At 34.9% G+C, this 14,501-nt stretch overlaps 1 protein-coding gene and 1 long non-coding RNA gene across 4 annotated transcripts; one reads left to right on the forward strand and one right to left on the reverse strand.

Annotated features, from left to right (window-relative positions):
• On the forward strand, positions 7,401 to 8,978 carry LOC108661888. Its single transcript, XR_001927780.1, has 2 exons — positions 7,401 to 7,736; positions 7,906 to 8,978. It is a non-coding gene; the product is annotated as an uncharacterized LOC108661888 (long non-coding RNA).
• Positions 9,377 to 14,140, reverse strand: LOC18599715 (protein NUCLEAR FUSION DEFECTIVE 4). Of its 3 annotated transcripts, XM_018122207.1 has the most exons (4): positions 13,631 to 14,137; positions 11,482 to 11,610; positions 10,718 to 11,340; positions 9,377 to 10,234 (listed from the first exon to the last, which is right to left on the reverse strand). In XM_018122207.1, the coding sequence occupies exons 1-4, from the start codon at positions 13,937 to 13,939 to the stop codon at positions 9,760 to 9,762; spliced, it is 1,536 nt and encodes a 511-aa protein (XP_017977696.1). In that variant the 5' UTR covers positions 13,940 to 14,137; the 3' UTR covers positions 9,377 to 9,759. The 3 variants fall into 3 exon arrangements, with proteins under 3 accessions (XP_017977696.1, XP_007029848.1, XP_007029849.1); XM_007029786.2 differs by having other exon boundaries at positions 10,718 to 11,610; XM_007029787.2 differs by having other exon boundaries at positions 9,897 to 10,234; positions 10,722 to 11,610; positions 13,631 to 14,140.

A 14,501-nucleotide genomic window follows, 5' to 3' on the forward strand; every position in this document is an offset into this window, starting at 1 on the left:
CTTATTCGACGAGGCTAAGCAATCCGCAGAGAAGAGGAAGATGAACATTGAGACAAAAAGCGTGTGAAACGTTACTTTGGAACTAAAACAGGAACTGGAAGCAAAAGTTCTTCTGTTGAAGAAGAAAAAGAAGAGAACTTGATCAGGAAGCAAAAGAAGCAGAACACGTGATGGCAACAAGCAAAAACAGAAGATAGACAGTAAGGAAAAGCATAATGAGAGAAAGAGTTTCAATCCACTCGTAGAGCTTACAGCATTAGGTTTAGAACCGCCTCCTGATATGCCAGAAGTGTTCTGGAATCACATTGAAAACTTGGGTGAAACTGATATAAAGCTGGTTATACAAAAGTTTATTGAGCCTACTAATTTGAATCGGGGCACAATCATTTGTCAATCAATGACAGTACTGAAACAAGTTAGAAGTAAGTTTCTGAGTGAAGCTGAGGAGGAAAAATTCAAGAACCATGGAGGAATGGATGTTATATTGGTAGAACTATGTCTTGATGTATCTAGAATGCACTTGATCAAGTGACTCATAGGAGGGAGCCTTAGCCTTGCATATGTTTTCAAGACTCAGTGGAATCAGCTCGTCAAGAATAATACTGATAGTCTCAAACCAGAGGCTGTAGTACAAATTTGATCGTTTCGTGTCAAACCTGAATCACAGCTTGATTTTGCCATGATCAAGGTTAAAGATGGGAAGACAGTCACTAAATTAATAGGCAAAGTTGAAGGCTCTGATGATTCCAACGGTCCAAGGCCTTTTTCTTAATAATCTTACTTCATTTTTTTTTCCTTAAGTTTGATTACTTTAGGTTTGTTATTTTTTTTTCTAATGAAATTTACTTTTTGCAAATAATTCATTTTTTATTGATTTTTCACTTTAAATTGTTCAACTTAATGGTGATGATGACTAACGTTATGATGAACGCAAAAGTGTACAAAATTTATTTTTTTTTCTATTTTCCTCTGTTTTATTCTTAAAGTTCTTTTATATTTGTACCCAATTAAAAAAATTTAAGATATAAAATTTAGAAATATTCTTTATTCAAATATTTCTTACATTTTTACTTATCTAAAATCTGATACAGCATAAAACCTTTATTCTCTAATCGAGATTCAAAGTTAAAAGCTGGCTTTTACCTCAATTTTCTAATAAACTACCATGGATATTTTTGCAATTAAACCATAACAAGGAAGCCAATTTAAATGAGTGTAATTCCTCATGTAAGAGGAAGAAGAAGAAGAAGTTGGAACAAAATAATTTATACAACAAAACTTATTTACAATTGTACTTAAGAATTCGGCATTCAATTAAAATAAAAAGCAAAAGAGCATACTTTTAAAATATTAATCAAACTGAATTGTCCTATTAACAATAAAACCAACTTAGAGAATTAATTTATCCATTAAATCAATTAATGTGCTTTGATGTTGTCATGCTGGTAGTGCTTCTCTATATTAAATCTTCACTTGGCTAAAATAAAGAACAGCAAATTATAAGCAAGCTTTGCTTTGGTTTCTAATAAAGGATTTCCATTCAAAATCATCACTACTTTTATTAAGATGAAATTAGGGAGACAAAAACAAAGAATAAAATAAGCAAATAACATTACTCTATAGCTCATATGCTGGTCATTAATCTTTAATTAGGATAATATAATATATAAATATATATAATATCGTCAAGAGCAGCTGGAGATTATTCTTCTTCTTGTTGGTCTGCTTCGTTCAAACCCTATGGTTCAGCAGCTGGTTTTGGCTTGTTGCCTGCTTGTGGCTTTCCGTTTCTTCGGTCTTCCTCGCGCCATGAGCAGCACGTAAGTGACAGAAGAAAAACCAGAAATATGAGTACGAGAATCTTCCCGATGGCAGACCAAGGATGAGCAGCTATGTCTGTGATCAAATGACCCATAAAAGCCATGCTTGCTAGAAAGAATAACCTTCAAACTCAAAGGCCAAACGTTGAGGAATTCTCCAAAGGATGGAACGCCCAAGCTGGTACTAGTAGCTGCTTCCTAGTTCCTAGTGTCCCAACCCTCTTTTTATACTAGTTTATAGAAGAACCTAACTAGGGTTGTTTTTAAGGAAATAGGTAATTCTTTGGTGTCAGGATACCATATCACGAATTAGGACATATTTTTAGAATTTGACCTAATTGCTTAAGTAAATAATTAGATACATAATAGAGGAAATTGATCACTTCTAATTATTATAATAAATAAATGAAGAAATTGCTCATCATTAGACCAAGTTTTTAAGAAGGAAAACATTACTTAATAGATATTCTAATTAATACGACCTTGGCTTCTGAGAAAAGAAGATGACACATCCTTTTTCCTAATCAATAGCAAGGTAATATTTGAAAAAGGTTAATTAAATTCAAGTGATCACAAAACTTAAATAATTATTAGTTTTTCGATAATTAACACAATAATTGTTTATCTTTGTTCTGTTTATGATTATTTTACACGAGAATTAATTGTAGTACATGTAAAACTAATACAAACAGCTAGCAAAGCAAAGAACAAAATTTTATGTAAGTTGCAAAATAAATTGATAAAAATCGTCTAAAAGTGAAAATAAAGACCAAAAGTTGAAAGAGATTTTGCACCAAAATGAATAAATAATTAAAATATAATACCAGTTATAAAATACTTAATCAATCTATATTATAGAAACCCAATAAAATTTTTCTCACTCACATACACATATATATAGTAAAAGTTGTAACCATTAAAACATAGACAAGTTCATCACATTATTTATTTTGGTAAATCATGGGAAGATTTTATTGATAGGCTGTGGAGGCATCTGATCAGTACATAGGGAGGCATAGCTCCCAATAAAGGAATACAAGTCACCTGGAGAAGGGATGAGACAAGCTCCAAAGTCTACAACAAATACAACAGATATTAAATTAAGTATCAGATTGTTTATGCTTCCATTCAGTTTGTGATGAAGATTAATCTCCAGAATCTCTTGGAAGGGCAGAGTACCATATACCCATAGGCAGGATTCCAGTGACGTAGTGCATCCAAATTATAATAGAGAAGTCCAGAAAATAAGATGTCAGGTTACCAGGGAACCTCAGACGGGCGCATTAAGGCAGCCAAGAAATGAAAGAGACGCAACCAGGTGAATATATATAAAAACCCAGAAAGCAACCAGGAGCAACATAGCAGCCTAGGGAGCAGGATATCAGAATACCAGAGTCGGCATGCAAAGTATAAGCCACAGTTATCAGCCACAAAGAGCATTCATTCACATCAGATGAAACAGCATTATCAGAAAAACACAGAATTCAGCCGTACAGCCATGAGTAGCAGATGGAAACAAGTAAAAAGCATAAACTGGTGAGAGATGAAATGGTAGTCATTAATTCACCACCAAGCGAAGAACATCCACTCTGCAAGAGTCTGATCAAAAGATATGGATCCAACTTCCATGAGTGCATTCAATATTAAGGTTTTTTGTGGCCAACCCATTATAACTTTTGAGTCGAATTCAACACATTATTACTTTGTACTCTTTGAGTGAAAGGGGAAAATGTTGTAAAATATGTAATAATTAATTCTTCCAAATTACTGTTTTCCGCCAAAAATCCAATGTCAGTTGAAGGAGATCAACTCTATTTTCAAGTGATGATCATCAAGCAATTATTGTACCCTTGTGAGTGAATGGCATGGCGTTGATTTAAAAGGTAAAAGATATTGACTTGGGCATGCATAAAAAAGCTATATCAAATAATTAAAATATATAATTAATTAATAAAAGATTTGCTTCATTAATTATTAGTAAGCAATTGGTCATGATTTTTTTTCTCACAAAAAATCAACTTAACAAAATAATCTGTCTATTAAGTAAATACTTTAATATTGTCATATTATATGCATGTTAAATCTTCACTAGATATAATATATAAAAGATTTCTTTCCATTTAAAAGAAAAACCTTCGAAATCGTTCTTTTATTAAAAATTAAATTGGAGACAAGAAAAAGAAAAACTATAGCGAGCTAATTAGCCCATATATAAAATGTACCCTTTCTTAAGAAAAGATAATACTAAATAGATTCATCAAAAGAAGCTGGAGCCCATTCTTCTTCTTCTTCTTCTTCTTCTTCTTCCTATGGTTAAGCTACTGCGTTTACCCTGTCGGGTTCGTTTCTTGCTTTCTGTCACGCTTCTTGCTCTCTGTCGTCAACGAGACATGGTGTGTACACAATCACGGCAACAATGGCCAGCAATAGGACCACCACGACAATTCCCACAATGGCAAGGGCAGGCATTATTATGTCTGCATTGACAAATTGAGAATCAAAGTCTGAGAGCAGTCAATATACAAAAAAACAAAAGAAAAAGAAAAAAAGACTTGATTTAACATACATAAAGTATACTAAAACTTATATTTGCGTGAAAAAGAATATGAACATCCTACAAATTAAGCAATTGCCATGCACCGGTTAAAGCTACACATTTGAACATGAGAGAACCGAAGGGATCAGATTGTTACCCTATCTAGCTTGAAAGAATAACCTTCAAATTTCGAAGTACACTTGGGAACTTGAGAATTTTCCAAAGGGGCGTCCAAGGCTATATTGGTGTGCGATAGCCGTTCTTGCATCCAACCCTCTATTTATACTAGTTTATGGTTGAATAGAATCTAAACGTAATGGTCAAGAAAATAGGTAAATTAACCCTTGTGTTAGGGTCTACTTCACAAATTAGGGCATCTTTAGGGAGAAAGTGGTCCCTTTCTCTATTAATAAATTAGGTCAATTATATACATATATGGGATACATAACACAGAAAATTCATCACTTTTAATTATTATAAATTGCTCATCATCAATTAGTCCTAGTTTTAGGAAGGGAAATAGAGAGAGCTTAATTACTTGCCAACATTTAAGCAAACTTTTATTGCTTGGTACTATATGATTGAGACATAATTACTATTCGATTAAAAAAATTAACCATTCATCCCCCTTTTACGTGCTTCTATAATAAATACCTATATTAATTTCTATATATGCATGTTTAGTGACTAATTATTAAAATCATTGTTTTTGGGGCAATTATTAAAGTTAATTAAAGGTATAAGATATTCCATATATATGGGAATGCATGCAACAATTAATTAGATTAATAGAGAGTAAGCATACAAGCTCTTTATTTTTTTTTAGCTTAAATAGTAAAAACGTTTCTAAGTTTGGGTCATTTTCAATTAAGTCCTTAATCTTTTATTATATTTCAATGAGTTTTTAATTTTTTTTATTTGTACCTAAATAAACCCTTAATCTTGACAAAAAAAATAATTAATGTCAGATTTAGCACAAATTGACATTTTCTATTCACGTGGCATATGATGTTATTTGATTACAAGGTCTGTCTCCGAAATTAAAAAAAAAAAACCCTCTCTTTTTCCTTCCTTTTTATTTTTTTTTTCCAATTTTCATCTTCTCTCTCTTCTTGCCACATTTTCGATGATTGATTTTCACCAAATCTCAAAAAATGAAACCTAGACCTAAGCTTTTTAGATAGTTAATATTTTTTTTTTGGAGATTTATAGAGATTGTGAGAGAATTTTTTGAAAAAATACTATGATTAAAGGAAAGAGTATAAAGAGTGGAATTAGAAATAATCTTTTTTTTTTGTGTAATTTCGATGTCAATAAATGGCTGCAATCAATGAGTGACGACGAGGCAACAGTTCTAGGTTCTACCAGATGGTCACATCATCAAACACGTGATATGCCACAAGAACAGAAAATGTCAATTAACATTAGGTATAATGATGGTTAATTTTCCATCGAGTTAAGGGCTTGTTTGGTTATAAATTAAAAATTAAAAACTCATTTTGGTGCAATAAAAGATTACCTAAATCGTGATTTTAGAGAATAAAGATTGTAAGGAAATGACTATTTCTTGGGACATTTGACAACCAAATGTTCCTCAAGAATAAGAAGGGAATGTCAAACAAACATTATGTAAGGGTTTCGTTTAAAAAATGGCCATAACTTAGGGGCTTTTTACTATTTAAGCCTATATTTTTCTTAGGTGGTTTTTCAATTCAGATTTTTGTATTTGGTGCCTAGGCTTAGTGACCTACTCAAGTTAGGCCTTGGACACGATATCTTAGGCCCAGGCTTAGCTCGACCTGAAATATTACAATATTAATAAAATAATTTTTGTTAATTTTAATTCTAAAAAAAATTAGTTTTATCACTTTAATAATAAATTTAAATTAATCAACTCCAAATGGATAGATCAAATTAGGTCCGGACTGAGCTCAACTTTATCATTTAAAAGAGTCAACCGAGCCTGGCCCGACCAAGTCCGACCCATGAACACCTTTATAGTAGACCTTTTGTTTTTTACTTTTTGGCATTTCAATACGAATAATATAAACTGGCAATCAATTACAAAAAAAAAAAATGCTAATAAAATCTTTGAAAATATTTAATTAAAATACTTTAATTCTTTTCTGATGGTACTAATTTCCACTGAAACAAAAAATTTTAAAATTTATAACATATCATGAACTAAGGTCTAAAGGAACAACACCATATCTCTATCTAAACAAACACAACCAATCAAGTCTCTTTCCTCCGTAAAGAGACAGGTGAAGAACATAATAATATAGGCTCAAGCTGATGCCGAAGGAGCTGCGGCCTGAGACTTCTTCCTCTGTTTATAGCCTTCCAATAATGACCAGACGATGGATATCAACAACGTCACCCCAATAGCTGCCAAGACAAGCATCAGAATCACCTTCTGATCCATTATGGTCTATCTGCTACAAACTGAGAGCGAAAACAATCAAACCACAATATAGAATTAAGCAAGCTTCAAGTGTAATTCCTTGTATAAGTAGAAAAAGAAGAAGACGATAAGAAGATGAGGAAACTAAAAAACTTTCTCCATGAAAACTTTGCTAATTACTATAATTAAGGATATGATGCCTTACAAATACTTAATCTCTTCACTCACTACTACTTAATTGTTGCATAATTGTCCTTAATTAGGCTGTATTTATAGATTAATTTGTTGATTAAATTCCGTGCATGTCTAGTGTAAAAAAAGATTACATGGGCATGCATCTCCATATAACTAATGAAAAAAAAATATTGCTCCATTATTAGTAATCAATCATGATTTAATTATTTTTCTTCTTCTTTTAACATCAAATTCAAACTATACTATCCTATGATGATTTATGAAGATGTGCTGAGTGCAAACCGATGACAAATACAACTTAATTAAACCATAGAAACTATGACAAATCCACATTCAAATGCAAAATTTAATTATCTCAAGCATAATCAATCACAATTAATTTCTAAAGAGAAATTTTAATTCTAGAAGAGATTACCTTCAAACTCGAGATTTCTCAAACTTGGGGCCGTCCAAGCTGGTAGCAGTAGCTCCTTTGCCTCCACCCTTTCGTCTATAGTAGCCTTTTATGTAAACCCTTACTTATTTTAAAGGAAACTTCATAGTCAAGAAATAGGTAAACCCTTGCTATATATAGGATTTCATGGAATCAGTCACTTGCAGATAAGTGAGAATAGGAACCTAATGGTTCTACCAATACATGTAACATCCTTTCCTCCATGATTCTTGAATATTTCCTCCTCTAACTTCATTCAAAACCTTACTTCTAACTTGTTTCACTGTCATTGTAATGCGATTCTTGAATACTTCTGGGCTGCCGGCAGGCGGTTCTAAACCTAATGCAGTAAGTTGTACGAGTGGATCGAAACTCTTTCTCTGCTTCTGCTTCTTCTCACTGACCGTCCTCCGTTTCTGTTTCTTCTCAATGCCTGTCGTTTGCTTCTTGCAATCACCTGTCTCCTCCTGCTTCATTTGCTTCCTAATCAAGTACTTTTCTTTCTCTTCTTCAACAGAAGAACTTTTGCTTCCAGTTCCAAAGCAACGTTTCGTACCCTTTTGCTCAATGATCATCTTCTTCAGCTGTACGGGTTCCTCGACTAAGCGATTTTTTAAGCTTTCCGACGCTATCTCAGTTAGTTTGCTTAGCCACTGGTTTTCATTATTAGTCACTGCATTAATCGCCTTCATCAATTTCTGCCACGAATCACCATCATCAACATTCTCTAAATTTTTTAACGTTAACATCTTTGATTTTCCTAATTTCAGTCGGTTTAATAAAGGTTGGTAACCAAGTACAATTCAGGCCCATCATCAAATGCCTGTTAAACTCTTAACTTCCATTTTCCTTTTTCATTTGTTTTTCTTCATCTGGCATTCCAAGAAAGGGTCTTTTTCTTTTTCTGGCAATTGGTAGTGGTTAATCTGGTTACACAGAAACGAGGTCATCTTTCGCGGTCAGGTGTGGGATCCTCTGCAAGTCACTGATCTTACGCGACTGCGGGCTGCAGCGTGGGTCAGAGCTAAGTGGCCTGGAGAGAATGGCACCATTGCAGATTGCTTCAGATTTCCCACAAATGCCAAGGCCTCAAGGCTAATCACATTGCGGACGGACTGACAAAGGCAGGCGTTAACAGGGCTCAGCAGCTTCTGACGGTTTTCAACTAGATTATTGGCCTCTGATTGATTTTTTTTTTTTTCTGTTTTCCTTCTGCTTCTGTTTATGTGTGCAGGGTGTTTCCTTGGAGAATCTGATTTGATCCTGTTGATAAGCTGCCTGCATTTCCCTTTTAGTCTTCACCTGCTGTTTGCTTTTGACGGTGGCTGTGATGAATCCATCCTGATTCTGGGTAGGTCTGATTGTGTTTCTCAGTACTGGTTGTATGGGGTTGATGATGGTAGGGATGCTCTGCTTCTGTCCCTCTGCTTCTGGTGTTGTTTAGATACAGTTCTATGTGGTGAGAGCTGGTTGGATTTTTTTTAATCCATTATGGATGCTTTTCTGGGTTGCTGCCTGTTTTTTTGTTTTGTTTTGTGCAGCACATATTCTGTAGATACTGTTACTGAATAGGAGAGGGTTTTTTGGGTACATTAAAGAGTTTAATTTCAATAGTTTACTAATGCTTGTGAATCATACAAACTAATATATTACATTTATATATAAAGGACAAATCATAAGTTTGTATGAAGATTTAAATAGTGTTCATTGTTCTCACTCTAGGATTTGGTTACAAAATGCAAATTCAATTCTCAATGCGCCCGTTTTGTGTAAAAGTTAGAAATAATGAATCTTGATTGCAATTTTGGGTTGGAAGGAGACCTCTCGTATAGTAATTTTGTGTTTGTAGTAAAAAATAATATAAAAATTAGCTAAAATAAAAGCATGATAGTACAACAACAAAATTCAATAATGAATCATAGTCTCGCAGCAAATTTGGTATTATTAATTTAAAAAAGAAGTGAACTTGTAAAGTTTTCCTCAAGTCATTTGCAGTCTTAGCAACTTTCTGTAGATTAGATGTGTCAATTGAGCAACAAGATAATGGTAATAGCCAATGCTTCAGCCATGACCAGTTGAAACTAGCTAAATTGTAGTCTCCCTTTAAATTTACAATCCACAAGTCATAACAATATCAAATTCAAACCATATTTTTTTCCTTACCATGCCGTAGTTCCTTCGAAACATTTGCCCCACTTGGTCTGAGGGGCATAGACATTCTGTTCGTTGTATATATGATTCAATGAATCATTTGTCACTTCTGCTTTTCCCAATTTTCTTGGGAATCCGTATACCCTTTCAAGTGTAAAGCAAATATGAGATCCTATGAAAGGAAAATAGAGAGAGGGGAGAGGGGAATTTAGTTTATAGTCTATGAATACTGTGCTCGACTTCTATTCCTTTCTAAGTGGTCATAAGCAGGCTTGGTTCTTAAGAAAAGCAGAAAGCTAGAGATTAGGCCTAACAGGGAAATGCAACCCCAGTATATGAATGTCTTCTGATAGCAGTCCCTACCCATGCACACCATTGCTTCCCCTAACGAGTTTTCCTGGGAGTAACTTTTCACATTGGAATCATATACTAAAGCTGCAAGGAGACCATAGAGGAGTGAGCCGATGGGAATGTTGGTAATGAGGATGTTGTGGTTGACACTGGCACTATTAGGCCCAAATAGTTCTGATGTGATGGACACTGCTGCTGAAAATACGAAACCGGAGCTTAATCCAATCATGGCTGTGCCAGCATGCAATGCCACCTCACTACCTGATGCAGCAAGTAAAAAGAAGGCTATTGGTGTGGGCACCAGGGCAACTGCTAGCCACCCGGTCCTGGCAAAGTACACCTTGCTGCGATTGGAAAGACATTTCAGCTTGTGATCATTTTCTGATGTAAAAAAGTCTACATGGAACTATGGAAGTCAATTTAAAATTTTAATATTCCAAAATTCTTCAGGTATGAATTCTAAAAAAGGCCTTTGTGGCCAACTGGAAGATTAGAGAACTCTAAAAAGGGTTTCCATTAGAATTCATTCTCCAATTATGAAGCAACTTCAATACAGATTTGCTCCCAAGTTCCAAGATATTGAACGACTATATATTGAAGTCTAACAATGGACTTAGTGGTCAACTAAAACAGTAAGGGCAGTGTCCATGCAAAGGGATGCAAAGCCAGAGATGCCTTTCCTCTATTTAATGAATATGCCTTTCCTATATTTAATGAATTGTCAAGGTAATAAAATGGTGCTTATTCTTTGATGTTGATGCATTCTCGTAAATAGCGCGCGCACACACACACACACACATACAATACTATTTGCAGTAAATACATACTCACGCAGGAAATCTGGGGCAGCTGAGAGCAAACGACCAAAGAATGAGAAGGAGGAGTAGAGAGTCACAACTGTACTAATCTGAGAGTAGAATCCACGTGATTGTGCAATCTGCCCTAGATTATTGCTATATACCAGCCCTATTGTCCCTCCACAGAAGTAGGCCAGATAATATAGCCAGAAATCCCACCGGTGCACTAGCAATCTTGCAGGGTGTTCCTCACCTAGCACTGTTAACCTGCCTTTCTCCATTACCTTCTTGAAGAACCCTTCTCTGTTTGTTACACAAAATGAATTACTGACACTCAAGCTATTATTGTAATCACTTCCAAGCAACTCCTTATGGAGCTCAAGGTCATCAGGGTCAACCAAGCTGAAGGTTGAGCCATCAAGACAAAAGCTGGTATGGATATTGTGACGAGCCCAGTTCCTACCACAGACAATGCCAGGTAAACACAAAGGTAGGAGCAATAGGATTAAGGCACCCACCAGAAGAATGCGTGCCCTTGATGCTTCAGATGAAAGTGAATTTAAAAGTAGAAGATATAGGCCAGTGATAACAGCTAAAACATTGAGGATAATGAAAATGAAGGAGTCCTGACTAACAGCATCAGTGGAGAGAAGCTGCAAAGGGGGTTGGCGGAGGATTGGGATGAGAGCTAAGCTAGATGCAAGGAGAGGCACAAGTGCATTTAAGAAGAGATAGAGCGTGTCATCATCAGGGTTTATTGCATTGGCAATTAGAGTGTAAAGTGCAGCACTTACACCATTGAAACTGATGGTAAGGGACAAAGCAAGTGCCCTGCTGTTTGCGAAATTTCTGATGCATAAAACAAAGCATACTGTGTTGAACCAACAAATGCTACAACCAGCTACCAAACACAGAAGAAATACCTGCCATGAATTCATATTAAAACATAATTAGTTTACAGTGGAATGGTGGCTCAGTACTAATCAAAAGCTTTTACTCAAGCATTTGTTTCCCTAATTCCAGACCAGGGTATTATCCATCAACTCCTTGTAAAATTGGTTTATGTGCAGGCATTTAGAGAAAGGGGGGGGGGGGGGGGGGGGGGGGTAAACTTGCCATTAAGTTCGTCAAAGCTTCCAAAGGAAGCTTTGGCTCTTNAGGGGAAGGTATAGGTGAACCTAACCTTTTTTTTTTTTTGATAAGCCAATTCATTTTGTTAATGACCAAAATTGACAGTCATGGTCATAGCTTTATACAAGAGCTTAAATGTCCAACAACACCTAGCTTAGAAATACCAAACTCCCCCTGGTGAACCTAACTTTTTAATTACTGATGAGGAACTAAACTTAGATTCTGTTGAATATTTTAGCAAAAAGTGTGTAGTAGCCATGGATTTACATGAATGAGCAGACAGATAGGTACCAAATATTTCAAATAATGGATTCAGTAGAATTTTTTTTCTAATTGAAAAAAGAAACTAAAGCATTCAGTAAAGTCAGTATAGAATTGTAAGTTTTGGCTCAATGGTCAAGTATCTTTCCTTAAGGAATGAGAGTTGTTGCAGACCAGGATTTGACCTCTTTGGTCCTTTCTTGTGGTTGTGTCTGCAAATAAGAGAGGATGTAGACATAGCAACAACCTCAAGGGCCTTTTATGCAAGTAAACATGAAGAAAATTTAACTTCAATAAAAAAGGCATTGCAGTAACTTTCTAGCATAAGCTGTTTGTTGGAATAAATTGTATCAAGTTGAGAGCAACTCCTGGTGTATAGGAGATGGCCCCATTCTGTCAATGCAAGAATGGTAGGTTGGAATGGAAGGTTGCCTTGTCTGACAGTGATCCAAAATAAAAAAAAATCACTGGAGGTTTTCAATCACATTGTATATGGACTAACTAAACCTTGAATAACAAACGTTGGTTGATCTGATATAACAAACAGAGTGATTCAACATAAAATCCCATATTACCTTTACCAGAAACAAGTTTTTTACTGAATCTTTGTCACATTACAACAAAATCCTAACTTTCCTTCAACGAAAAAATGTCTTGAAAATCAAAACTACCCTTGTTTGAGATATTCTTTTGAGAAATTTTCACCCAAAAGTGAACTTTGAATAACCAATTATGCAAATATTCTTTACCGACCAAAATGTGCAGTAAAAGTTAATAGGTGACTCTTTGGTAATTGCTTCTAGGATTATCTAATTAACAAAGATTAAGCTTAATGAAGTAATCAATGAAAGTTTAACCAAGAGAATTGGACTGCTCTCCTGCAATTTGTCTCGTTTGTATTAACTGAAGCATTTGATTCTAACAAAAATTAGCTAAGAAAAGCAACTGAGGGCAAAAAAAGGTCCCCGAAAGTGATAATTATCATCTTGATATTGGACCTGCTTCCTCATAATAACTAATGTGGACATTTTTGAAAGTCATTCTTTACTTCAACAACCAGCTACAGTCCCGCACCTAATTGACTCAGATGTGGTCGTTTCACTTGCCATTTGCCAAACCAACGTCAGGTTGTGGTTATGTTTGGTTTGTTGTGGAGGAGTTAGGTTCACTCCTTTAATTTTGTCAAAGGAAGAAACTAGACAAGGAAAAAAATGAAAAAGAGAAGAAATCGAAAAGGACTTGGACATTGCAAAACCCCACACTTATCCCTTGGACAAGAAAAAAAAAAACCATAAAAGCTTGAAGGACTTTCATGGTTTTGCAGGAAAGCAGGAGACTGAATAAACAAGAAAAATTTAAAAACAAAGGGAAAAAAAAAAACAACCCAAAATTCAGTAAAGCCAGAGCAACAATTCCAGAAAGGAGAAACCAGGGAATCTAAAGAAGTATAGATTCAAGTTAAAGCAAAGAAAACAAGAAGCATTTTTTAATTTCTCATATCATTTCCACTCCTTAATAGAATCATAAAGTCTTCAAAGAACGAGAACTTACCAGGAAATAAGGTAGGGTAATAACTTGTTTAATGACAAACCATTGAACACCATAGCCCAAAAGCCCCAAGAAAGCAGCCATGAACATGACAACCCACAATGGCAAATACATGAGAGACACCCCAGAACACCAACCAAATGCCTTGCCCATATCTGAAGCTACAGACAAATAATTCAGCTGCACCTGAGATATCCCCAGAACTGTTTTCAACGTCGAAGAGTACGATGAGAAGTCAAAGTTTGTCCCTGTAAAAGCCTGTACCCATGTTGTTGCTATTAGCATCATCCATTTTCTTGATTGTCCTACCATTGCAAAATACTTCACTTCACCAGGAACAAAAGGACGATGAGAAAGAGAGAGAGAAACTTGGAATGCAGGCTGCAGCTAGTTATTGTGTAGTTAATGCTGCTGCTAATGCACCAATGCCTAGACTGTTGTGTCGGCTTTGATTTTTGGAGTGGGGATGGGCTCTCTGAGCTTGCTGAGCCCTTTGTCCATTTTTATATTGAGAAGAAAAATATATTGGGAAAGTTTTGAAGAAAATTGTAAACCTTTCTCTGTCCAATGGCAATAATCGACTTAGTCAGAGTCCTGTTTGGGAACAGAAATTCAAAACCCATTCTTCAAGTTACAGAATTCAACCACTTATCACTCAATCCATACACATACCAATTAATCATAGAAAAAAAAAAGAATAGAAAAGAAAAAGTAAAAAAATAAAAAATTAATAAAAAAACAAAAGACAAATACCTAAAAAGAAAAAGCAAAAAAATCAAATCTTAATATAGTAGTGCAAAAAACGTGCCCTTAAGATATATTCATTATTAAATCTTAAAGTGTCTCATTTTATCGAATAAAATTATATTTATCG

This window comes from Theobroma cacao, chromosome 5 (assembly GCF_000208745.1).
Source record: "Theobroma cacao cultivar B97-61/B2 chromosome 5, Criollo_cocoa_genome_V2, whole genome shotgun sequence".
NCBI classification, from domain to species: domain Eukaryota; kingdom Viridiplantae; phylum Streptophyta; class Magnoliopsida; order Malvales; family Malvaceae; genus Theobroma; species Theobroma cacao.